Source organism: Balaenoptera borealis, assembly GCF_965194805.1.
Source record: "Balaenoptera borealis genome assembly, chromosome: 3".
Taxonomy (NCBI): Eukaryota; Metazoa; Chordata; class Mammalia; order Artiodactyla; family Balaenopteridae; genus Balaenoptera; species Balaenoptera borealis.
In genome coordinates this window covers 30,744,897-30,771,784 of record NC_138866.1, presented here as the reverse complement: position 1 = coordinate 30,771,784, position 26,888 = coordinate 30,744,897, and the positions used below count along the sequence as shown (strand labels likewise).

General features: G+C 34.5%; 1 protein-coding gene across 5 annotated transcripts in view; it reads left to right on the top strand.

The window, feature by feature from the left end:
* PCNX1 (pecanex 1) overlaps positions 1–26,888 on the top strand; it is a gene marked incomplete at its 5' end in the record, with an annotated part of 167,233 nt that overhangs the window by 105,792 nt on the left and 34,553 nt on the right. For all 5 annotated transcript variants that reach the window (XR_014242369.1, XM_082384310.1, XM_082384309.1 and 2 more), the window contains 12 exons: positions 493–603; positions 2,679–2,770; positions 9,306–9,415; positions 9,822–9,927; positions 11,646–11,738; positions 14,482–14,632; positions 16,516–16,657; positions 17,333–17,510; positions 20,117–20,225; positions 21,081–21,210; positions 23,963–24,021; positions 25,807–26,022. Coding sequence is in view for 4 of the 5 variants with exons in the window: in XM_082384310.1 (XP_082240436.1) it covers positions 493–603; positions 2,679–2,770; positions 9,306–9,415; positions 9,822–9,927; positions 11,646–11,738; positions 14,482–14,632; positions 16,516–16,657; positions 17,333–17,510; positions 20,117–20,225; positions 21,081–21,210; positions 23,963–24,021; positions 25,807–26,022 (1,497 nt within the window). The remainder of the gene's footprint in view (positions 1–492; positions 604–2,678; positions 2,771–9,305; positions 9,416–9,821; positions 9,928–11,645; positions 11,739–14,481; positions 14,633–16,515; positions 16,658–17,332; positions 17,511–20,116; positions 20,226–21,080; positions 21,211–23,962; positions 24,022–25,806; positions 26,023–26,888) is intronic.

Below are 26,888 nucleotides of genomic sequence, written 5' to 3'. Positions count from 1 at the left end.
TGTTAATTTATTTGTATACAAACCATTCACTGATAAATAGATCAATTATATAGATAAAAATACTTTTACTGGGTTTATTTTGCTGTTTATTGCCGTCCTCTCAGTGAGGAATAAAACTATAGGGCTGTTAGGAATGAAAAAAGCTAATGATGAACAAATATTATAGTAATTCTTCTGTTGTTGAAGCAGATGGAATGAAAGATTTCCTTTGGATCTCAGGTCCCTATTATGTGAAAACAGTTGAATTAATTTTAAAAGCTGTTGTTTATAGTTGGAAAGATTATTTAATATTCAGGCAGTTATCTAGAGAGAAATAATTTAAAATGGTATATTTTAAGAAATTTGGTTCGTAGTTTTAAGCAACTTTAAGAAACTACCTTAGTAATTTACATTAATTTCGGGTTTCTTTTTATCATTTATTTTATTATCTTAGGTGAACAAAAGGATGGATGTGATATACTGTTTTTAACTTGCTTTTCTTTCCTTCTATAGTGTTTACACTCTGTTTCCCAATAGTATTTTTCATTGGTCTCCTGCCTCAGGTGAATACATTTGTAATGTACCTTTGTGAACAATTGGATATCCATATCTTTGGTGGTAATGGTGAGTACTTCTTTATAAAAATTACAGTTTACGGTATTACTTTTACAGATCATTAAGTAATAAACTGAACATTAAATTGCTTTTCCAGTTTTTATTTTAGAATTGTAATTAGAAAGAAAAAGGCACTTATTTAATAATTAAAGACTGAACAGGAATTAATTTGTAGATAGGAAAAAATAGTCAAGGCTGCTACTTTAGGGAAAGATCCAGGAATAATGGAGTTGATTTGTAAGTGTTAAAATACTGTCATCTTAAAGTAAAAGTTATAGTGAGCTTACATGGAACCTGAATAGACTTATGAAATATTTATAAAAGATCAAATAGATTGAGCTCTGATACGTGGCATTATATTTAGATTTTGAACTAGTGTATGCATTTGATATTCTATATATTTGGTTTCAGAGCTTTGTTTTATCTTTAGAATGGGAACACCAAAACCAGAATGCTTTTAGTAAAAGCATTTTACTAAATAAGATTTTTAGAATATCTCTGTTTTTAGAGTAGGATATGTGGATATGAATTGGTATACTTAGAAATGTATTCCCCTGTTACATGTACATTTTATTTTCAAAATAAGTAAGACTATACCAAAATTACCCTGGAATAATGTTTTGCAGAACTTGAAAATAACACTTTGGGCAGCCACCATGGTTAAAATACACCCTTATTTAGTTTAACCATCTAACGTCTTATCGAAAGATGAGTGTACAACTATAGAAAAAAATATGAAAGGGCAAGAAATTACTGAACTTTATAGTTTATTTCTATTCATACTTCACATTTGCAGTCCACATCTTCCAAGTATATGCATTGAAATTATCTCTACTGATAAAATGTTGATATTATGGTTTAAATTTTAAATAGAAGCTAAGCTTTTTCTATGTCACTATGTATCTAGAGCATTTTTATTGTTTTGAAAATTTGAAGGAGTGTGAATTAAGACTGGGCTGGGCTTCAGCATAGCTTAATGGGTAGAAAACAATTTCAGTATTTAGGGGACTATTATAGGTGCTATATTAATCTAAACGCTATGCAGAAGGTTTAGTGTAGGTAATTTATAATAGTGGGCTTCGTCATAATTTACAAACTTGTGCAAGGTGTTAGGTTTTTAATATCTCCTAAAGAAAAATTTTTCTTGTAGAGTTCTTTTATGGTCACCATATAAAATTACTATTAAAGTCTGTTATCTTAGCCATCCTCTATTCCTTATTATTAATAATCCCATTAGATCTATTTTTTGTTGTTATTGTTAGCAGTTAGATCGATACTCTTTTGCAAGAATTGATTAACACATGGGAATATACATTTATTTCTGTGGGTAATACAAGTTCTGTTTACATAGACAGTCTACATAATACATTTCTAGCTTCTTTTCAGGCTCTGCTAGCTTCATTTTCCCATACTTTTATAAATAATAAGATACATTCTTGAAGCATAATATTGGTACAATTTTTTTCTGCTGTAGATAAATGTTTATTACTTCCAAGGGGAATATATTTTACCTTGTGTCAGAAATTGTTGATAGTAAACCTTTGTCGTTTCAATTTTTTTTTTTTTATAAATTTATTTATTTTATTTTTGGCTGCGCTGGGTCTTCGTTGCTGTGCGCGGGCTTTCTCTAGTTGCGGTGAGCGGGGGCTACTTTTTGTTGTGGTGCGCGGGCTTCTCATTGCGGTGGCTTCTCTTGTTGCGGAGCATGGGCTCTAGGCACATGGGCTTCAGTAGTTGTGGCACATGGGCTCAGTAGTTGTGGCTCGCGGGCTCTAGAGCGCAGGCTCAGTAGTTGTGGCACACGGGCTTAGTTGCTCCGCGGCATGTGGGATCTTCCCGAACCAAGGCTCGAACCCGTGTCTGCTGCATTGGCAGGCGGATTCTTAACCACTGTGCCACCAGGAAAGTCCTCAAAATTTTTTGAAAGAACAGGATGAAGAAACTGAATTTTTATAAATCAAACAAGTAGATATTTAATTATAGTTAATAGCCTACCATTTTAAATACTTTTCAGTGACCTTTTAAGGTATGCTTTCTCTGTGAATGTTTATAAATGTTGATTTCATTTTCCCTTTCCTGTCTAGCCACTACCAGCCTGCTTGCAGCACTTTACAGTTTCATCTGTAGCATTGTGGCAGTAGCCTTACTATATGGATTGTGTTACGGCGCCTTAAAGGTGAGCAATACAGGCAGTATGTTGTGTCTTTAAGGCTACTTTTCTATATGAAGATTGTTTTAAATTAACTAATGATTTTTTTCCTGGTATCTCTTCAGCATTAACTTTCATGGTCTTCCTATGCTGAGCATTATTCTTATTCTCATTTAGTTTGAATTTGAAAGCAATTTCATAGTTAATCATTACTAAAGGAAAATCCTTTTGCATGCAGTATTCATAGGTTAATATTAGAAACAGATTAGTAAAAACTAGGCTGGTCTGGGATAGAGGTGGGCATAGTAATAACAGAATATGAAATTAATTTTAGGTTTCTACTTAAGAATATGTGTAACTACTTTTCACATCAAGATTTTTTAAAACTTAGGAGAAGTTGTTCAAGGACTGCAATTTAAAATACAGTCTAGTAAAAATTAACACACTGAAATTTAATGTCATTATTGGTTTAGAAGAATATGGACAAGCCTTATTAGTTCCATTTTAAAACAATTGTCACCAAATTATAACTAAAAATTTTAGATTTCTCATAAACAACTCTCAGCTCTCAGTATTTTATTTTTTTATGATTAATACAAGATAATCAGAGAACGATAGGGTTGAAAGGGCTATGAAAAGTGACTCATAGTATCCTTCCTTGCTTCATTTATTCAGTAGCATTTACTGTGCTTACTGTGTGCCTAGTTCTGCTTTTAAGTTGCTTATATGTTAACTGTGATTAACAAGTCAATCGATGCTCTTAATAGAGGGTGATGAAGGCTATGAAAACAGAGTGTTACAGGTATACAAATTAAGGTATTACCCTATTCAGCCTAAAGGGATTAAAGATGATTTTCCTAGGGGGTGGTTTTTTAACCAAAATTTGAAGAACAATAGGAAATAGCTAGTTGAAACAAGGGATGAAGAGCCATGGAGTTGTAAAGAAAGTGTGTTATGTACAGGAAACAGCAAATAATTTGGAATTGCTGGAAATTTGGGTACATGAGGAAAGATGGCCTACAGTAAGGCTGGAAAGGTAAGCAACGGCTGGATTATGAAATATCTTTTATCCTGAACGTATTGGGTGGAGATGGAAGACCACCAAATATTCGAGGTAAGGCAAGGAAATGATCAATGTTGCATTTTAGAAAGATTACTTGGTCCCCAGTGTGAAGGAGACTGAAATATAAGCAGGAAGTATCAGAAGTAGGGGGACTCTTGTGCTGCTGTCTTAATTATAAGGGACTTAATGAAAATTGGATTCAGTGAATATATTTGGGAACTCTGTGGATGAAAAGAGCCAGAGTAGGATCCAGGATGACTGCTGGGTAGGGGCTGGCTTGAACAACTGGTTAGGTAGTGATATTAATGCACATGATTGGAAATCTTCGAGTTTACTGGGGAAAGTGATTGTTTACATTTAGACACTTTTATTTGTTGGCATTCATGGGGTATCCAGAGATACATAGTGGGTAGTTATTTGCAGTAATGATGAAAAGATATAGAATTCATCAACAAATTAAAGTATAAGAAAAAGACTGCTAGCCTGGGTTGGCAGGATGCAGATAGAACCCTGGGAAATGCCAATATTTAAGCAGTAGATGGAACAGAATCCAACAAAGGAAACTTCAGAAGCAATACAGTGTGAAAGAAAATTTATTGAATTTGACAGTTAATAGGATATTGGTGACTTTAACAAAACAGCTTTTTTGGTGTTTTGGCTGAGGAAGCTAGATGAATGTAAGTTTAGGTTTGAATAGATATTAAGGAAACGTATTCTACTCTCTCTAGAATATAGTCGGGAAACCTGTGCACATGAGGAGGATTGTTTTCTGGGTTTTGTTTTTTAAAAAAGATCTGAGCCTTGATTGCATTTAAAAGGGGAGATGGAAAATTGATCAGAGAGGGAGATACTTGATGACATTAAGCCCAGGAAGGAACTGGAGGTAATGAGATCCAAATCCAAGCTTCTCCCAGCTACACTACCTACAAATCATCCTGGTATAAAGGTTTTAGAGCTATATTTGGAGAACATGTTTTGGAAAGTGCATCATCATTTGGAAGTTGCAGTCATAGAAGTTAACAATGCAGTAAGTTTTCTAATTTTCTGAAGGCCTATTTAACTATAATTATATAGCAGAAGAGCAGCAATTGTAAAACTGCCAACTAGAACCTTGTGTCCTAAGACAGGCAGGGAGATATGTTTTTTTTCCTTCTTTCTTGGCCATGGCATTTACATTAGACTATTTTCGTTTTAGGTATTCCCCATTGTAAGAGAATAAATGTGCAGATGTACTTATATAAATGAGCAAAGACTATGTGCAGAGATTTCATCATAGCAGTGTTTGTAACAGCAAAAACTGTAAACGACCTAGCATTTGTTGTTTGTGACTGTTTAAATCAATTATGGTATAGCCTCACACTGGAATACTATACAGCCACGAAAAACAATAAAAATAGATTTTAAATTTATTTATTTATTTATTTATTTATTTATTTGGCTGCACCGGGTCTTAGTTGTGGCACACGGGATCTTCATTGCCGCATGTAGGGTCTTCATTGTGGCATGCAGGATCTTTTAATTGTAGCATGTGAACCCCTAGTTCAGTCCTAGACTAGTCAGAGTCTTAGCCACTGGACCACCAGGGAAGTCCCAAAATAGATTTTTTATGTGCAAATGTGGAATGATTTCCAAGACATACAATTTGTTTCTTTTTTATCAAGCTGTATTGAAATGTAATTGACAAAAATGTAAGCTATTTAAAGTGTACAGTATGATTTGATATATGTATACATTGTGAAAGGATTCCTCCTGACAAGTTAGTTAACACATTTATCACTTCACATATTTACCTTTGTTTTGTTTGTTTGTTTGTTTTTTTTGGTGAGAGCACATTTAAATTCTACTCTCTTAGCAAATTTCAGTTCTACAATTCAGTGTTATCAACTATAGTCACTGTGTTACATATTAGCTCCTCAGAACTTATTCATCTTTTTTAAAAATTTTTTAAGTTTATTATTTTAATTTTTATTGAGGTATAATTGACATATACATTATATTAGTTTCAGGTAATGATTCAATATTTGTATATATTGCAAAACGAACACCACAATAAATCCAGTTAACAGCTGTCACCATACATAGTTACAAATATTTTTTCTTGTGGTGAGAACTTTTAAGATCTGTTCTCTTAGCAACTTTCAAATATGCATACATTATTATTAACTGTAGTCACTGTGCTGTACATTACATCCCCAGAACTTATTTGTCTTAAAACTGGAAGTTTGGGACTTCCCTGGTGGTCCAGTGGGTAAGACTCTGCGCTCTCAATGCAGGGAGCCCGGGTTCAATCCCTGGTCAGTGAACTAGATCCCACATGCCGCAACTAAGAGTTCACATGCCACAACTAAAAAAAGATCCCGCGTGCTGCAACTAAGACCTGACGTAGCCAAATGAATAAATACTAAACAAAACTGGAAGTTTGTACCTTTTGACCCTCTTTACCCATTTGCCCATGCTGTACCTAAACTTTATCTTATAACTGAAAGTTTGTACCCTTTTACCAACCTTTCCCTGTTTCCCCCACCTCCCAGTCCCTGACAACCACTTTTCTATTCTCTGTTTTTATGAGTTTGACTTTTTTTCCCCCCCACATATAAGTGATAACATGCAGTATTTGTCATTCTCTGTCTGGCTTATTTTACTTAGCATAATGCCCTCCAGTTTCATCCATGTTGTTGCAGATGACAAAGTTTCCTTTTTTTAAGGTTGAATAATATTCCTGTGTGTACGTGTGTGTGTGTGTGTGTGTGTGTGTGTGTGTGTGTGCATGTTTTAATATAAAGGAAGGCAATATGCCAAAAAATAATGTTTCCTTTGTGCCTTTTTTAAAAAAAACACACCTGATGGCTTGTATATACATAGAGCATTTATGGAAGAATACACAAGAAATTGACAATAGAAGTTACTTCTGGACAGTTAGGCTCATTGGGGAACATTGTTGCATGCCTTTAGGAATGGTTTAATTTTTTAATCTATTCACTAATGTAGATTTTTACATCTGTTATTTCTGATTTCTGCTTTTTTTGTGTTTACGTTTTGTTTTTCCTTGAACTTTAAAGCTCATTAAAAGTTAACATTTTTCCTCTAAGATGACTTTAGTACCTCCTGTTTTTTTATGTATATACTTTCTAGATGCTTACATATTTTTAAGAGATTGCCAGAATTTGGGCCATTATGTAATGAAGTGAAAACGTTCAGACCCAATACAGTGTGTAGAACAAATCCATATTTTAATCAGTGTATTGCATATTATTCTAAGTTATTAATCTAAATAAAATAAGTCATTTTGAGACCAATTTAAGGGTTTTTTTTTGTCTGAGAGCAATAAAAAGTAGTGTCAAGCATTTGTTAAATAAATGCAAGCATCTTTTGTTTTTTTTCCAGATACTTGTTTTGAGGCAAAATTTATGCACAGTGAATTCCACGTACCTTAAGTACACAATGTGATAAGTTGTGACAAATGCATATGCCTGTGTAATATATACTCCTAGCAAGATACAAAATAGTTTCATCACCATCAGAAAGTTCCCTCTCTTGTTCCTTCCCAGTCGCTTTGCCCCAGCCGCTTTTAGTTTAGGTTTGCGGTTCTTGAACTTTATATAAATGGAATCATGCCATATTTACTCTTTTGTAACTGATGTGTTTTGTTCATATAATGTTTTTGAGATTCATCTACGTTATGTGTATCAGTAGTTTGTTCCGTTTTGTTGCAGAGAAGTATCCCATTTAGTTTTAAATCCTCCTTATTTCCATTGTATGAATATGTCACAGTTTATCTACTGTCTTAGAGATGAACATCTGGGTTGTTTCTAATTTAGGGCTATTATGAATAAGGCTGCTATGAATGTTCTTGTGCAAGTCTTTTTTTGTGGATATATGTTTTCATGTTCCTTGGGTAGATAACTAAAACGGAATTGCCAGTTTTCCAAAGTGGTTGTACTGCACATCTTCTTTTCAGTTTTCATTTTTACCAGAGTTGCACATAGTTATCTTTTAAAGAGTCAAATATTTCTACAAGACTTAGTGGCAGGAACAGTAATCCCCTACCCCATTATTTCTTCCTCAGAGTTACCACTTTCAATTCTTTGAGCTGATTCTTTTGGTATTCGCTTCCGTATCTCTGAGCAACTAACTTACACTTCTTGTATTTTGTCAAGGTTTAGGCATTATCCATGGACTGCACGTCATGGAATTGTAGGCTTAACTTTCTTTCACCTCTCCCCCCACATTTCTACTAGACGCAGCCTTCCTTGTCTCCCTCACACACCCGGTATGTTTACCTTACTATCACTGTGCAAATGCTATTCCTACATACATTTCGTTTTCCCCTTTACTTTGTTTTCTTATGTGTTTATCTCTCTTTCATTCTCAAACTCTTCACATATCGTTTAACTTTATTCTCAGTAAGTTCGAACATATCAGGAAGTTCAGTTCCTGGCTCCACCACTTAACTGGACAAATTACTTAAACCATCTGTACCTTAGTTTCCTCATCTATAAATTGGGGAGTAATAGTACATATCTCCAAGGATGATTGTAAGAATTTAGGAAGTACTTATCAAGCTCTGAGAATGGGGCTCGGTACATAGTATGATACAAATAATACGATGATGATGATAAGATTTTGATGTAGCCATTAAAAAAAAGGTCTCTGTTGTGATGTGGAACAATTTCCAAGACTATTACTAAATGGGATAAAAAGCAAGTTGTATAATAAACTACCATTTGATTACCCACTCTGCCATTCTCCCCTCTTGAATCCCCAGAGAAAGACAAAGGCGCTTACCTCAGAGGCCATACTTAAGTACTGTTAACCATTCCTTATAGCAGTGTTATCTACCCTATACCAAGTACCATGCTAGTAGACTCCAGAGATACTGCAGTGAGCAAAGCAGACGTGGCATATCCACATCCACATGTTTGGTTGGCCTTAGAAGCTAGCTTTGTATTATTTATTTCTGGGAATATACAGTTTATTCACTCAAGAAACACTGATGCCTATTCAGTGCTCTGGAGGATGTAATGGCATTTTATATGAGCAGAGGCATCCAGAAAGTAGCATACCAAATGTCAACAGTTTGTTTTGCCTGAAGTGTTGTATCATGTGTTGCCTTTTCCTACTCCATTATTATATATAACAGAAGTTTGCTACACCAAGTTATTTTGTTTTTCAAAAAAGAGAACGTAGTTTACTGTAAACTTAATACCACTTAAAATATGAAAGAAATTGACAGCAGCATGTATCAGAAACAAATGTATTATTCCTAGTGTATAATAGAGCTTTAGTACCAAAAGAAATCTGACGATGATCTAGCAGTTAGATTCTAGTTCATCAGAATGTAATAAATCTAAGTTTATGTGGAATAAAATGCAATTAATAACATGTGAAAGGGTTTTGTTTAATTAAATTATCTTTCTCCAAAATACTGACATCAAAGGATTATGTGGTACGTTGTGAATTAGAAGCATATTGTTCTGTCAAACTTTTTTTCCCCAACAGGATTCTTGGGATGGGCAGCATATTCCAGTGCTTTTCTCCATTTTTTGTGGTTTATTAGTGGCGGTATCCTATCATCTCAGCCGACAAAGCAGTGATCCATCTGTACTTTTGTAAGTGAGATTACTTGTTACTGAATTAAAGAAATTTAAATAAGTTGGCATTTCTTTCAAGTTTAACTTCCAAAATCTGTTTTTCCAATGCCTTGTCAAAGTGCTATTGACTTATCTATATTTGATTTCAAAATATATTAACTTTGGGTCATTCTGATTACCACTGGCTGAAAGTATTTGTTAGCTTTTTCTCTCCTAAGATTTAAAACTATATTTTCATAAAAATATTCTTATTGTATGCTTATTTATGGCATCTTAAACTTTTTAGAATTTGTCATTTGCTTAATGAGTAAATATACTTGGATCACTTCATTTTCTATCATAAACTTTATTTGCCATTTGAAGTACTGGTTTTTAGGTTATAAATATATTTTAAAATTATTTTCTCTCTTTTTTTAATGTAAAGCTCTTTGGTGCAATCCAAGATTTTTCCAAAAACAGAAGAGAAAAATCCAGAAGACCCATTGTCTGAAGTAAAAGATCCACTGCCTGAAAAACTTAGAAATTCTGTTGTAAGTTTTAGCTTTTTAAAATCACCTAAAAGACTTAAATTTTATATAGTTCATCATGTTATATAATGAACACTTCTTGAGGTAACACAATTTTAATAACTGGGGAAAAATACAGATATAGTTGTATATGGTTGGTGGTTTTTATTTCAAATTTTAACATGTAAGAAATGCTCATTCCTCAAAGTTTGTTTCAATGTAGAACAGTATGCTAAATATTTATTTTTAGATAAGGCGAGATTAAGTGATTGCATCGTTTATAGAATTCTTAATCCTATTGAATTTAAACTAGGATTTGAAAGGTGAATATTAACATAAATTAGATTTATTTTGTTGTTATTTTTGTTGATAAAAACTACATCCTTATAAGTCATCTGCTGGTCTTTTAGTGTGTTTTGTTTTTCAAGGGTAAGTGTGTGTGTGTGTGTGTGTGTGTGTGTGTGTGTGTGTTTATTTTCCAGGTTGAAGGAGAGAACAATAACCTGTACTAATTTCATATACTCAAGCAGATGTAGTAATTTAAAAAATTTTAATGTTACCTGCATTCTTTCAGTTATTATTTAAAAAATGAATTCTACAGATTCATATCTGCCTTATGGAACAAAACATAAAACATTTTTTCCTAAGTTATTTTACATATTTCCATTTATGAAAGACTGAATTTATATAGGTCTTGAATTAGACTAATATTTACCTTCACTGAACTTGCGCTGTTCACGTATTCTTTAGAAAACTTTAGAAAAATACAAAACTGCCTCTAGATATAATTTAAACAATTTTTTCTGACTTTAGTTTTCATGTTAGCAAAGGACATTTCTTGTTAAGTATAATAGGATATTTCTGAATGTATTAGCTTAAAAGCATAAATCTGTGGGTCAGTTGATGACCAAAGATATCAAGAGGTTTCTGGTTTTCACTGCAACCACTAAAAGAACCAAAATTCAGTAAGTAGGGACTTCTCTGGTGGTGCAGTGGTTAAGCATCCACCTGCCAATGCAGGGGACACGGGTTCGAGCCCTGGTCCGGGAAGATCCCACATGCCGCGGAGCAACTAAGCCCGTGCACCACAACTACTGAGCCTGCGCTCTAGAGCCCGCGAGCCACAACTACTGAAGCCCGCGTGCCTAGAGCCTATGCTCCGCAACAAAAGAAGCCACTGCAATGAGAAGCCCACGCACTCGCAACAAAGAGTAGCCCCCGCTCCCCCCAACTAGAGAAAGCCCGCATGCAGCAATGAAGAGCCAACGCAGCCAAAAATAAATAAATATATTTTTTTTAAAAAACAAGATTCAATAAGTAAAACAGGACATATGCATGCAGTTTCAACATTTCAGAAGGCCAATGAAAATATAACTTTGTTATCCAAAAGGATATACCCTATAAAAGAACTTAAATATCTCATTTCTTTTTCCCATATGTAAAGCTTACAGACCAATGGGGGAAAAGTCTTCATTCTAAAAGACTTTGTTATGATATGTTTACTGTGTGTGGAACTAGTTAAGCTTAGTTTAATTTCCTTGGTATTGCAGTATCAAACCAAAATATGAGGAAACCGAGGAAGAAAATAAGACTTATTGTAGTTAATTATTATGTGTAAGAAATACCTAGACGTGCTACAGAATAGGATCAATGAAAACTTATTTCTTAAGCTTGACCACTTGGGAGGAAAGATTTTGTTTAAATTTTTGTGTAATGTTTGATTATTCTGTTTTGTTTCACAGAGCGAGCGTTTACAGTCTGACCTAGTAGTGTGCATTGTAATTGGTGTGCTGTATTTTGCTATTCATGTAAGCACAGTGTTCACAGTATTGCAGGTAAGGAATCATTTTGTTCTTTTCACTCGGGGAAAATAACTTTGTTTGGATTCACTTCTGATTTGATTGTAGTGTTGGTCCATAATGCCGAAATATATGACTTTTTGTTTGGTTTCAACAACAAATACTTATTTTCTCATGGTTTCTCATGGGTCGTGACTCTGGGAGTGGCTTAGCCAAATGATCCCAGCTCAGCATGTGTTATGATGCTGCAGTCATACATGGCTGCAATCCACTGAGGCTGTTAGCAGGCCTCACTTCCTTGCTGACTGTTGGCCAGAGAGCTTAGTTCTTCTCCATGTGGTCCTCACCATGGGCTGCCTGAGTATCCTCACAAAATGGCAGCCTGTTTCCCCCAGAGCCAGTGATCCTAGAGAGAGAAAGCCCAAGACCGAAGGCCCAGTCTTTTATAACTGACGTTGGATGTGGCATACATACCACCATTTCTTCCGTATCCATTGGTCATACAGGGCAGCCCTACTGCAGTGTGGGAGGGGAATACAAGCAGGCACAAACACCAGGAACCGTGCTGGACTAACACCGTATGCCCTGTGGCCTCCATGATTCACATCCTTCTAAACCCCGCAAAGTCTCATCCCACTACAACTGGAAGTCCAGAACGCCGTCCTCTAAATCAGGCCCGGGTGGGGGTGATGCTTGGTCCTGCAGTGCAGTGCTGCGCATCTGCAGGCCACGCGGTTACCCTCCTCAGGGCTCTTCATTCTCTTGTGCAGACCTGTATTTCTACATGGTGTCAATTGATTATGATGCACCTCCACATAGTTTTCTTCATGTTTTTGTGTTTGGGGTACATTGCATCTGTGGTCTAGTTTTCATCAAATTTAGAAAATTTTGGTCATTATTACTGTAAATGTTTTTTCCCTTTTCCTTTTGCTGTCCCTCCACCCACCCCCACTCATGGACTCCAGTTACATGTATATTTGGCCTCTTGAATTTGTCCCACAGTTCACTGATGCTTTGTTCATTTTAAATTCTTCCCCCCCCCCACCCCCCACATGTTTAATTTTGAATACTTTCTATTGCTATTGCTTTGTTGTTAAGCTCACTAATCTTTTCTTCTGTAATATGTAATCTGCAGTTAATCCCATCCAGTGTATTTTTTGTCTCAGAACTAACAAGTTTCATCTTTAGAAGTTGGATTTAGGTCTTTTTTTGTATCTCTCATGCCTCTATTCACTTTTTTGAACAAATGGAATTCACTTCTAACTCTCTTAATGTTCGTGTCTCATAATTCTAATTTCTGTGTCACTTATGGGTTGGTTTTGATTAATTGGTTTTTTTCCCCATGGGTCATAGTTTCCTGATTCTTTGCATGCATGGTAATTTTTGATTGGATGTCAAGCATTACAAGGTTTGCCTTTTGTGTATTGGATATTTTTGTATTCCTAGAAATATTCTTGAACTTTGTTTTTTGTCACTGTTAAGTTACTTGTTAACAGTTTGATCTAACTCAGATCTAACTTTTAAGATTGCTTAATTGAGACTAGGGCTGTTTAGCTTAGGGCTAATATTCCCCCTACTGAGGCAACACGCTTTGGAATACTGTGACCAGTGCCCTGTGAATGTTGAGTTTTTCCAACCTGGCTTGTGAGAACAGGCACTATTCCTAGCCCTGTGTGAGTGCTGGATACTCTTCTCTCTAATCCCTTGGCGAGGTTCCTTCCCTTTCCATACGTAGTTCCCTCCCACACACATGTGCTGATTCCCCTGAATACTCGAGGGAGACTCTGCAGATCTTCGAAGTTCTGTCTCCATGCAGTTTTCTCTTTGGAACACTGTCTGCTCTGGTGAGCTCTAGCTGCTTTGCTGTCTCCAGGCTTTTAGTTCTATCTCCTCAACTCAGGAGGTACCAGGCTTCATGTGGGTTCCCCTCCCTTCACTGCGACTTGGAAAGTATCTAAGGGCATTAAGCTGGGGCAGTCCTGACACTTACCTCACCTATTTGCTTTCTCTCAGTGTTTACTGAGTATTTCCTTATGTCTAGTCTATTGCAAACCATTGGTTCATATATTTTATTCTATTTTGGTTCGTGTGGAATAGAGTAAATCTCTATTATTCCATTTGGCCAGAAGCAAAGGTTATATTATTTAATTTTAACATTTTTGCCTGTTTTCTTCTCTTCCAATTTGAACCATTAACTCCTCAGTACCTCACAAGCTGAGTGAGGTCCAGTGGGTCTTCAGGGGTCCGATGGAAACCTCTTTAGTTTCTAAACATATAACTTTTAATTTGAATATTTGAAGTGATGGTACTTGGTTTTTGTGGATTTAGTCATACATAAGAACTCTCTTCCAAACCATGTGAAGCCACAAAAAAAGAACTTTTTTCTCATTCTATTTTGCTCTTCACTCAAACTTACAATTTTATCTAGCTCATGTCCTTTATCTCTACTAGCTAAAACAATTGAATACATTGCTCTGCAAGTCACATAGAACATTCTTAGGGAAGCAAGCAATATACCTCAGGCCACACTCTAATTACATTGACAGTGTGAGACACCAAGGAAAGTAGTTAACACATTTTAAAATATCTGTAATACGTGAACAGTCACTAACTTTGATGGCTGATTTAATCAGAAAATTACATAATATAGAAATGTTAACTGCAGACAAATGTTTAGTTCTTAGATTCTATAGTTGACTAAAATTGAACTGACCAATTAGAAGTTCTCCTTTGGGTCTCAAAATCACTTTTAATGTCCTCAACTTTATCCTTCTTTTAGCCTGCGCTCAAGTATGTGTTGTATGCGCTTGTCGGCTTCGTGGGTTTTGTAACCCATTACGTGCTGCCTCAAGTTAGGAAGCAGCTACCGTGGCACTGCTTCTCTCACCCTCTGCTCAAGACGGTGGAGTATAATCAGTATGAAGTTCGAAGTAAGTATTTCATTAACACTTTTCCTTTCAATGCTATGGATTTTTTTCTTTTACTTTGTTGACAGGTGACAGTTAAGTAAGTATCATCAAGTAACACTTTGGCTTCTATTTCTTAGGTTTGACACTGTAATGAATCAGACCTTTTGCTTTCATTTCAGTTGAAGTATAAATGTCAGTGCTAAAATGCCAACTTACCACAGAATAAACCTTGTTCTTTCCTTCTCTAAGTTGTTCTTCACAGACCTCTCATTAATGAATCCTTCAGTGTATGTCTATGACTTCTCTTTCCAGTCGCTACCTTTACCCTCAATCTTCCTTGCCATATGCAGGCAACTCAGTCCTCTTTAAGACTTCTATTTGGTATATTTTTAACTCAAAGCATAAAGGGAATAGAAAGGTCATTCCTGTTTCCACCAGTGACACTATGTCCTACCAGAGAGGGTTATAAAGAGTTGATCAAGAGAAAAGAGGTGAAAAACATTTGTAATTGCTATTATTCATTCAGATTTGGGATAAAGTATAAAATGACTAAAAAGAGGTAGAACGCCAGTCCATTTGGCAAGCTTTTTACTTGTCACTTTAAACCCTGACTTTTCTGTTATAAGCAATCAGTCTGGTTCATTGGTTCCATGACCTATAATATACTTCCTCATTTTAGGGATATAATAAAAGTTAATACCTGTGTCATCATTATTATATGCCAGTGATTAAACAAGCCAATGTTTTTTCCTCAGACTTTCTCTTTAGTTAATGAGTTGCCATAGAGAGTAAATTTCTCAACTGTTTGGAGATAAATTAACTTCTTTAGAGAACTCTGAAGCTTTTGAAAGATTTCTATACCAAACTTGACTTTACAGTATCAAAGCATATTTCCTGGGCCTTTTAGCAAAATTGCTTAAGTCATCATGGTACTGTAATCTTGATCACTATTTTGATCCTGGAGAGATAATTGAATATTAATGTGTAGATTGTAGTAAAATGAGGTAAAACTATAACAGTCTATACTGGCCTATTCTTACCATAAGGAAAATAACTCAGAATGATGTATTTTTGATGGTTAATGATTAATTGCTTTCATATATAAATGTTAGCAGGTGTATCTGGTTTGTTTTGAAGAACAGTTTTCATTAAAGTAGATCATTGATCATGTTGTTTGTTTTTTATCTTAACAAAACATTTAGTCTAAATTTTTATAAATTTTGAATCAACATAACATTTTTCACTTATTGAGAGTATTAGGCATTAGCAAATTTGACTGTAGTAGCTATAAAGAAAAATATGATTCATTAGAGAACTTCCTAGAGGTAGTTGACATTATTTCCAGATAGCTGGAGGACCTTATTTTAAATCTTTCAGCTTATGCTAGACACTTTCCCCAATGACATTAAATATTAAAGTATTGGGAAAATATTACTGGCAGTGAAAATGACACTTATGAAGTGTGTGAATCCAAAACATATCATACTTTCATATCTGTTCTGAGATGTATGTCTTATAAGATGTATGTGTATATAAGGATTTTAAAAACAGATAATTTAATAGATCATTTATTTCTTTTGGGGGAAAGGGGCAGTCTAATAATCTTCACTAACCTTTTCTCCAAAAGTTATAGGCATAAATAAGAAAAAGTTATGGTTAAAAACTGAGGTTTCAAGAATAAAAGTTTAAAATGAAATTCAGTTCATCTAAATTTAACATCTAAGTTGGAAAGTTGGATGTGTCTCAGAATTCATAAAATTGACTATTGATTGACATACTGGATTACTTACATTATTTATAGTACAGCTGAATTTGAGTGGTAAGATTTTCCTTTCTTATCACATATCCAGACTATTTTATGCATTAGATGACATGGTTTTCTTGACTTAATATTGCCTTGTTAGACGCAGCTACTGTGATGTGGTTTGAGAAACTTCATGTGTGGCTTCTTTTTGTGGAGAAGAATATCATCTATCCATTGATTGTTCTCAATGAACTTAGTAGCAGTGCAGAGACAATTGCTAGTCCAAGAAAACTGGATACAGAGTAAGTACAGTACTCCTCTTATCTAAGTTTGACTGTTGGGGTCTGTCATAGCAATGTCTTAAGTTACTGATCTAGTAACAAGTAATCATTGAGTGTCTCTTTGGTGCAAAGTACTGTGTGAAAAATTCAAGTGAAGTTTTGTCTTGGACTTCCCTTTTCTGAACATCTGTTTCTGCTCTTGGCATATTACTACTCCAGACATCTCATTGTGAACTAACATTTTATGAGATGACATTTATTAAATAAGGTTAATTTTAATATTAGATGGTAAGTTTTAGAGATGATTATTTTTGTGTACTATGTGAATCAGACCATTTAGGTGTTCATTTGCCTATACAATCATCCTGTAGGCCTACCCACTACACTAGGTACATGTTGTTGGGTAAGCATTAATATGTTTTTTATGTGCTAAATGCTGTTAATGTTTAAGCAATAGAAGTACTGAGAAACTGGAGAACCAAATGTCAGAATTGCAGTAGTGTTACTTATTTTTTAAACATTATTATTTATATAAAGGATAAGAGTTATGATACATATGCTTAAAAAGGAATATTTAGAAGTTTAAATTTGATATATATATTTCTGAGCTTAGTAAATGAAATGGTGATTTTTCTGAAGTTCGTAGATTAAAGTTTTCAGTCATCAGTTGATGAATGTGCTTTCTTTATATTGTAGATTAGGTGCTTTAATGATCACCATTGCTGGTCTGAAGTTGCTACGGTCCTCTTTCAGCAGCCCTACATATCAGTATGTCACAGTCATCTTTACTGTGCTCTTTTTCAAAATTGACTATGAAGCTTTTTCAGAGACCATGCTGTTGGATCTCTTCTTCATGTCCATACTCTTCAACAAGGTAATTTGTCACTGAAGGAAACATCCTTATCTGCAAAAAGTGTCTCCCTAAGTAATATGCCATTTAGTGAGGATTACGCTTGCATTTCATTCGCTTCATTATCTTTTAAGTAATATCTTTCTTCAGTCAACCAGTTGTTTAGGATTAGAATCCCTAAACAGTGCCAGTCACTGTCATCCATAGAAGATATATTTCTTGCTGTGGCTAAGAAGGTAAGATTAAATTATATGGAAAAATTAGAGGAACTCTAATAAGTATATAAATATATGGGTTCTTCCAAAAGGGGGTGTGGCTTTGAATAATTTTAGAAACAAACATGGTAATAATTGAGCTGAACTGTGGGCTGCTTCATAGATGGAGGGAGGAAATAACCTGATACTGAATGAAGATGGTGGAGACTGAAGGCAGTCAGGCCATGCGGGAGCAGTGAGACACTAGTTTATTTGCAGGATATACTGAAGTTTACAGAATGCTCCTAAAATTTGTTATCACCCATGGGATAGTTGCCTGTAGTCTTTTTACAAACAAGATGGTAAAGCCTGCATCTTCTGCCTCCAAGAATCTTCTTGCTGAGCCACACTGCCTTTCTAAGTGAAATAGGTTGTGTAGTCAGATTATTTGAAATTAAATAGTTTAGATTTCATGTTAACACTGACCACATACAAAGGACTTTGACATATATTATCCCATTTGATAGGTGACAGAGAGCTGAAGCATATGAGCAGCTACAAAACACAGTGAAATCCCAATTTTAGGAAAGTTAGCCTGGTCAGCCACATTTGGGATGAATTGGGGAAGAGAGAACCTAAAGGTATGGAGAACAGCTTAAGAGATTGTGACAGTAATTTAGATATGATAGAGGTCTGGCCTAGGATGGGGACAGTAAAAATGAAAACCGTTAATCTGAACAAGCTTTTAGAAATAGTCAGTTTCTAAATATTGTACTAAATGTTGTGCTAAATAGCTTCTAAAATATCACAATATTATATTTGTTCAATCACTAATTTGTATGCATTTTTATCATTTATTTCCTCTTCTAGTGAACATGATTAATCATACGAGGAAGCCAGAAAGTTAATCAGAGAATTGTCTGTATAAAAAAAGCATGTGATTTCTCACAAATTTAATATTTAGATTGGAAATTGTATTGAATCTTACACCAGTTGGAAAAAAGTGAAAGTTGCAGTAAAATATAAACTAAACAGTCCTTGAAATAGTCACTACACTTAACTCGCATTAGTTTGGATTTTCTTAATACTTTCATTTGTTAAGCAAATTGTTTTTGAGAGTGTACCATGTTCCAGAACTATTCTAGATGCTTAGGCTACATTAGTTAGCAAAACAGAGAAGCTCTGCCCGTAAGGAGTTTGCATTTTATATGGTTACTTCATAGAACTTAACAGTGATAATAAGCAAGTAGTATTCAAGGGATCGCTTTAGATATATTTATTTTAAGATATCGTTGTAAGGTGTACCACCAACTTAATAATATTTCAAGAAAAAATTGCTCTGAATGTATACAAAAATATTTTCACCCACTAATCACTTAAACATGTAATTACATATCATTTTTCTTTAATATTACAGTCAAAATTTGAGTACAGTCTGTTTCCCACTTAGAAACAGAAGAGTGTTCTGAGTCACTGTTTTTAAGCAGTTGCAGTGGCATCTGATATTATACAGGATGCTCTTACTTCCTGTCATCCTGATCCCATTAGTACCGAGGGTTGCCAGCGTAATTTGGAGTCATGGCAAAGAATGCAGGGATTCATCTGCATTTTCTGACTGGTTGAAGTTGTGATTTCTTTTTTAAATCGGAAATTAAACAAGTTCATTTGTAAATCGGCTAAGTAATTTAAATGTGAGGTGTTTGGTGCCTGAATCATGGCACTGAATCAGTCAGAACCTCTTGCTTTTAAGATTCTGTGGTCTGTTCTGAGAATGGGGCCTTGCGTTGCCTCGCACGCAGAGGCGGTCTTGGGCACAGCAGCTCTGCCTCCGAGGTGACGACATGTTCGACAGGAAAACAGGTCCTAACTGAGATACGATTAGGAGGTATGTTATGTTCCCATTGGCAATAGCAATTCTGCTTATGAACAGATGACTAATACCCACTAGTAATTCCTAAATTCTTAGGAAACAGACGACAGTGACACCTGAATTACAACTGTATCCCCTGCCTGGCTGCTTTCAAATTCCTTTCGACATTGCATTTAAAACTTACTCATTTTCCAAAGCACTAAAATATGAGGGAAATGTCAGAATAAAAAAATATGTCTTTATTGCTCAAGCTTTACAGACATCTAGATTTTTTTTTTTTTTTTTTTTTTTTTTTTTGGTTTTGCTTGTTAGTAGTAATAGAACCAATAGAGGGCATAGAATTTTTTAAACTGATAAAACACAAATCCGTAAGTCAGTTAACTGTCTTTACTTAAAAACATATGCAGTGTTTGGGCAGTGATATTTCTCTTCCTTTGATGCAAATGGCAAATAATTTCCATGCTATTTCCCTGTTAGGAAGAAAATCATTTCAGAAGTTTTTCATTTTCTGATTAAAAAATCTGATGGTAAGCTTTTTACTGATTGTTTTTGTTTTCCTCCTACAGCTTTGGGAACTCCTTTATAAATTGCAGTTTGTATACACTTACATTGCTCCATGGCAAATTACATGGGGTTCCGCTTTCCATGCTTTCGCTCAGCCCTTTGCAGTGCCCCGTATCCTTCTAATAAAAGTTTTATAAGAAAGGGCAGTCATATCCTTGATGAGAATGTTGGTTTGTAGGCATAACCTTTCACAGGCATAGAATATAGGTTACTATATGGTAAATTATCAAAAATTCACGGTCTTTTGAGCCCACACCTATACCAATTTTGATTGTTTAATTTGTATTAACTTCTGTGGCTCACAGATCATCTGAACATGAGAAAAGTATTAAGGCTTTATAATTAAGTAATGCTGATTAAAAATTTCATGTTTATATATGTGAGTATTGAAGTACAGGAATTTTCAATATATACAAAATGTGTTTAGAAATATTTATAAATGAATGAGCATTCAAAACATTTACCATATTGATATGATAGTAATTAAACTTACATTCAAAATTTTCTATTCTCATCCTTTCTTAAAGGTACTTTCTAAGTAAACATAAAGGTTAGGGACCTTGTAGATGTTGATATGCAGACTTTTGTATCTTTAAATTTTAGTTTTTATCTTCTGGAAAATTAAAACCATCTCTACCCAAGAGTGATACATGGAATTTTACCAGACACATGTTAGCAAATGTTTATTTGGCTCCCTTCAGAGCATCATGCCAGGCTGTACCTTCCTGGCTGTGTCTTTCTGCTTCTACCCCTTATACTGTCCAGTGACACCTTCTTCTGTATTCCTCTGATGAACCTCATTTTTCTAATTGCTGTAATTGCAATGTGTTTGTGAGGGGTGTGTGTGTGTGTGTGTGTGTGTGTGTGTGTGTGTGTGTGCGCGCGCGCGCGCGCCGCGCGCGCAGGTGTGTGAACACACGTGCACAATCAGATGAACGTTAAGGTCCTTAACCAGTTTTCCCATAGATTCAGCCATGTTGTTTGTTCAGGCTGCCGTATCAGCCTTCTTTTCTACTCCACTGAACCCCTTTCTGGGAAGTGCAATATTCATCACTTCATATGTTCGACCTGTGAAATTCTGGGAGAGAGACTATAAGTGAGTAAAGAACAACACTTGAAAGCCAGTTTTTATCTTTTTTACTAGGAAAAACTATTGACAGCATTGTTATAAATTATTCATGGTTAATAATTTTTTCTATTGAAATATTTAAAATTTTATAAATATTCTTAAAGTTTCAAAATTATATAAAATTGGAAGAGTCAGAGAATACTCTCTCTACCTTTTTTTCTATTTATAAGATTTTTAAAACATAGTCCTAGTTAAATATATTCATTTTTCTGTCTTTTTTCTTTTAATGTTATTTCTTAGAATTGTTCCACATTAATAATACTTTGAAACTTTATGCTATACACTGTTACATCATTATAACAGTCATAATTAGTTATCTCATAGTTTTCTAAGAAGTAGCTATTTTTAGAGCTAAAGTTTTTATAGGTTATTTGTAGTTTTTCATGAGGATAGGTTTTTAAATAACCATCTTTGTACATAAAGTATTATCTTCATTTAAGCTTAATTCCTTAGGTTAGCTGTTTAATATGATGCCTAGTAACTATCCTTGTATGTAATCTCCAAATTTTTTTCTTCTTTTTTTTTAATTTAAGAAAATATCTAAAGGGGAATTACTGAATCATGGAGCTTAAACATTTTAAAGGCTTATAAATGTATTAACATGTTGATTCAGAAAGAGCTTGTACAAATTTATAATTCTACTGGCCAGCTCCACGCCTTTCTCTCTACACTTTCACACATAGGTACATATAATAGGTGAAAACGGTAATCTTGACTTTTTAACAATGAACTGGCTTATGGATGTGAAACTTTTGCTCTGGTCTTTTACCTAAAATCACACATAGTATTTCTCTTTTTGGTGAATTTCAGTGTTATTTATACCCTTTTTTTCTTCTGGACCAACTTAAATTTAGTCCAGAATAACATCTTTGTCAGCAGTTCTTAAACTTTTTGATCTCAGAACCCCTTTACATACAATCTTAAAAATTATTGACGTCTCCAACGACTTTTTGTTGATAGGGGTTTTATCTACTACATAGTTATTTACTATAATAAATATTGTACAATATTTATTGGATTATAAGTCAAAATTCAATTTTAAATGAATTAATATAAAAATAACAACAATAAACCCATTACATGTTAATATAAATAACATTTTTCTAATGAAGAATAACTCTATTTACCATTCCACCAAAAAAATCAGAAGAATGTCATTGTTTTTATAGTTTTGTAAATCTCTTTCATGTCTGACTTAATAAAAGACAGCTGAATTCACTTTTCTGCTTCTGCATTCAGTCTCTTGTAGCATTGTGTTGTTCTGTTTGAAGTATATAAAGTAAATCTGGCCTCACACAGACATACAGTTTGAAAAGAAAGAAGTATTTTAATAGCCTTTTTAGACAATTGTGGATATTCTTGGATCCTTCGACAAATGGTAGTTTCTTAAAGATTAGTGGCAACGTGGAATCTAAAGGCATATCAGTGAATTTTTGGAACTGTATTACCTCAAAATTCACTGATATGTCTTATAGTTTGAATGGGTCTTTTACCCATGCGTACACTTATATTGATACATCTTTATCTATCGTTTGGAAAATACTGGCTCATTAAGTAATGTAGATCTTCCAAATTTTGACCCATTTCACAGTACAATATTAAAAAATATATATATTCATATCACCACCAATCTCAAAAAAGTGTTGAAGTATCGGGAAGCTGTCAAGCGCATGGTGGTAGATGCAAGTTTTCTGAAATTCTAATTTTTGCTTGAAAACTTGAATTGTTATTATTGGCAACAGGTATCTTTATCAGTTGTTTTTCTTGAAATGTCAGACTTACTTTCTTCACTTGAGAAATGTCTGTCAAATACTCAAGTCTGAATAGTCATAGTTTATTCAAGTGAAAATGGTGTTCCATGGAAAAAAAGCAGCTACTGCTACTTACAATTCAAGCAGTTGCACAAATGCTTTCCCTCCAGACAATCGTCCTGCTTCAGAATGCAGCAGAAGTGCTTTATGTGTATTTCGCCACACACAGTATTAAAAAGACCTGTACTGAGGGGCTGCAATTTAACAAAATTATTATTTTTATTGCTTCGTTAAGGACATTTTTAAGGGAAACTTGAATTTATTTTTCTTGTGCATGGGTAGCAGTGAAAAATAGTACAGTTTGGTGCCACTGCCTTGATTCATATTAAAGCACCGGCAGTCTTACCCACCGTTGCTTTTGCACCATCAATGCAGTTGTCAACACAGTGAAAAAAAGCAAATAACAGTTCAGTACTATTATGAAAATAGTTTTGATTTGGAAAACTCCTTGAAAGATCTTGAGTCTCCTGCTCCAGGTTCTGTGGACCACATTTTGGGAACCACTGTTCTAAAGAATACTGTACCACTGGACATTAATAACCTTCCCCTTATAAGGAATGTTTCATGCACTGTGTATTTTTAGGAACTGTATACAGTACGCATTTTTTCATCCTGATCAAAATTTTTTTTTACATTAAACTCAGTGTCTTTCTATACACTGTTCGGTGAAACATCAGTTAAGAAAAAAACTTGTCTTTATGTATAATGGAGGTGGAAGAGTAAAAAATAAATCCTTACCCCTAAAATTGTTCTATCAAAGAGCTTTATTAATATGTTACTCATAGATTTTTCTCATTTTTATAAAGCGATAATATTTATTTCATCTTTATTGTATAGTTTTCTCCCTTTTGTTAGACTTTTTTAACATAAAAAAGCTTACTAAAGATGTTTCATTTTGCCTTTTTTAGCACAAAACGAGTGGATCATTCAAATACCAGATTGGCTTCCCAGCTTGATAGAAATCCAGGTAATAGCCCTATTTGTGAGTAAAGAAGCGAGTCTAAGGAATTCGTTATATATGTATTTCACTCCCAACTTATTGGGAATCCTCTATGGGATCCAGAGGTCATTTCTGAAAAACTAAATATCCTTCACTTTATTTTGTTTTACTTTAGCAAAGTATACGTGAATTAGAATATCTAAAATTTATATACCCATCTTTTATAAAATGCATTTTAAGAATGCTGATAAGAATTAAAAATTCCATTGAAAGATTGTTCTTACATAGGTTAAAAAAGTAGAGCACAGTGAAAGTAAAACTGATGAGGTGTACTGAAGAGTATGCAGTCTGAACTTATTATTATGTTTGCTTCCCTGCTTCCCCAAATGGTTAGATAAATGTTAATTTCATTAAGTTTATTGTATACAGAGATGTCGTCTAGAGGAGCCAAATAGCCACTCAAGATAAGGCTTCAGTGGGTGACATTTTGGTGGTGTTACCATTATCTAAAGTTTGGTTCTTAGTTTTGTCCTTTGGGAAACATCTTTTTGTCAGCCCACCTATTAGTAATCTGGCATAGAGAGGGTGAATCTCACTGCCCCACCCATAAAAGATTAATGTATCAACCAGAATATCAATGTATTAATTTACTAAAGAAATATGACTCCCAATACACTGGAAGATTTGTATTCATTTGACTCGCAGATTACTTCAAATGCTCTGCTTGAGAAACTAAATTATAGTAATCAGATTGATTCATAATTATAAATTTGATTAAGGAGGACTAGTTATTTGATATTAATGACTGTCATTATCATGTTCTGGTAGATATAACAGCCATCTCAGCTCTGGTATGTCCTTGTAGGGGGCTTGGAATTATGATGCTGATGATGCCATCCTGCATACCATACCACAAAGACCATGTCCTGAATTAATATGCACACTTTCATAATGGGCAGACAACGTTAGATACAACTGTTTTATTGAAGCTTGAGCCTAGGGTTTCCCTTTTATTTTATTATTTAATTAGGCTGAGTTTAAAATAATTATTAAGTTTAGTATGTTTTGCCATTCTTCAATTCTGTGCTTTGGGCACCCATTTACAGATTATTGCTTTGGATGGGTTACTTCTAAAGATGGTTTTCTAATTTATTGGGTGATGTTTTATCCTAATTTTTTTTCTTAAAGGATGACTAATAAATTTGTAGATGGTTCTTTACTGCTGTTTCTGTGTATACAGTTTATTTCTGTTTAGCTAATATTAGGCATCTCAGTATACAGAGTTTTTTTGACTGACCAACTTCTCTTTGTTTTGGACTATCTCATTTGTTCAAATCTTGTATTACTTAACCCACTTCCTTTACCAGTATGTCTTTTTGTTCTAGTTTTGAATTTCTTTTATCTTTTTCATTTCTCTTGCATGGTTTTAATTATAAGGCATAGTTAATTGAACAGTGATAGAAAATTTTGATCATGGACTGTTAAAGAGGTGGAAAAGACCTTAGATTTCACCTAATCCAATTCCCACATTTTATGGATGGGGACCAGAGACTCGGAGAGGTTACGTTACGTCTAACACTAATTTGAAAATTGTTTTCCCATTATCCTATATTTCATTTTTATATAGGAATTCTAAGGATATCTGTATTATAAGGGTTCAGGGTACCCTTGTAAGGGTATATTATCTTCCTTGTCAAAGAACTATAGATACAGCCCTAACTGGAAATTAGTTTTAATACTTTTAACAATCTTGTTTGTTGATATAAAGGGTACTTAAGGTAAAGTTAACATTTTTTTAATCCCTTCTTATAGGATCAGATGACAACAATCTGAATTCCATCTTTTATGAACATTTAACCAGATCCCTACAACACAGTCTTTGTGGTGATTTGCACCTAGGACGGTGGGGAAACTACAGTACAGGGGACTGTTTCATTCTTGCCTCTGACTACCTCAATGCGTTAGTACACCTTATAGAGATAGGCAATGGGCTGGTTACCTTCCAGCTGCGGGGACTTGAATTCAGAGGTAAGACATTCACCTTTCATTTCTATAACGTACTCCTGTGACATCTAAGTTTTATGTGTTTACATCTCAAATCAAAAGTTATAAAAGTAGGTCCTTAGTATTTGGAATTCTGGCATGAGAAAAGCTGTTAAAGAGTAGTTATTAGTTTTTTTCCAAATTTCCCAAATTTCACATTCAGAGAAGAATCATTTTTGCAGTATGCTCTGTATGTAAAGGTAGTATCAATAGTGTATAACAGACTTGTTTTTTCCTGGTAATAGTGAATTTCTGTTGTTCTGTGCTTGCCCTCTTGCTAGTCTTTTTTTGTGATCAGTTGCATATGCTCGTTAGATGGCCCCCAGCATAGAATGCTGAGGGCAGAGATTAGCTAACCAAGTTACTTTCATATAGTTGCCATGCCTTTGTCCTCAACAATTTTTTAAAATTGAGGTGAAATTCACATAACATCAAATTAGCAATTTTAAAGTGAACAAATTAGTGGCATTTAGTACATTCACGATATTGTGCAACCACCACCTCTGTCTAGTTCCAAAGCATTTTCATCACCCCAAAGTATAACCTCACACCCATTAAGCAGTTACTCCCTATTTCCCCACCAGCCTTCAACAATTTTGTATACTGACAAATGAAGCTGTTTCTACACAGGAAATTGTGCATTCAGAAACATACCAGCTTGCTGTTATCCACTTCTGTAAGTTGAGTGTCTTGTAAGCAGGAATAGAAACTTGTCTTATAGGAATTGAAGGAGTCCTATTAATGCATGTGTTTCCAATCTAGGCAACATTTGGACTTGAGAGTTTTTAGAGAAAGCATCCAAGCAGTGTTTTGGTCTATTCTAAGAAGTACCTTAGGTGTTTTTAACCTGA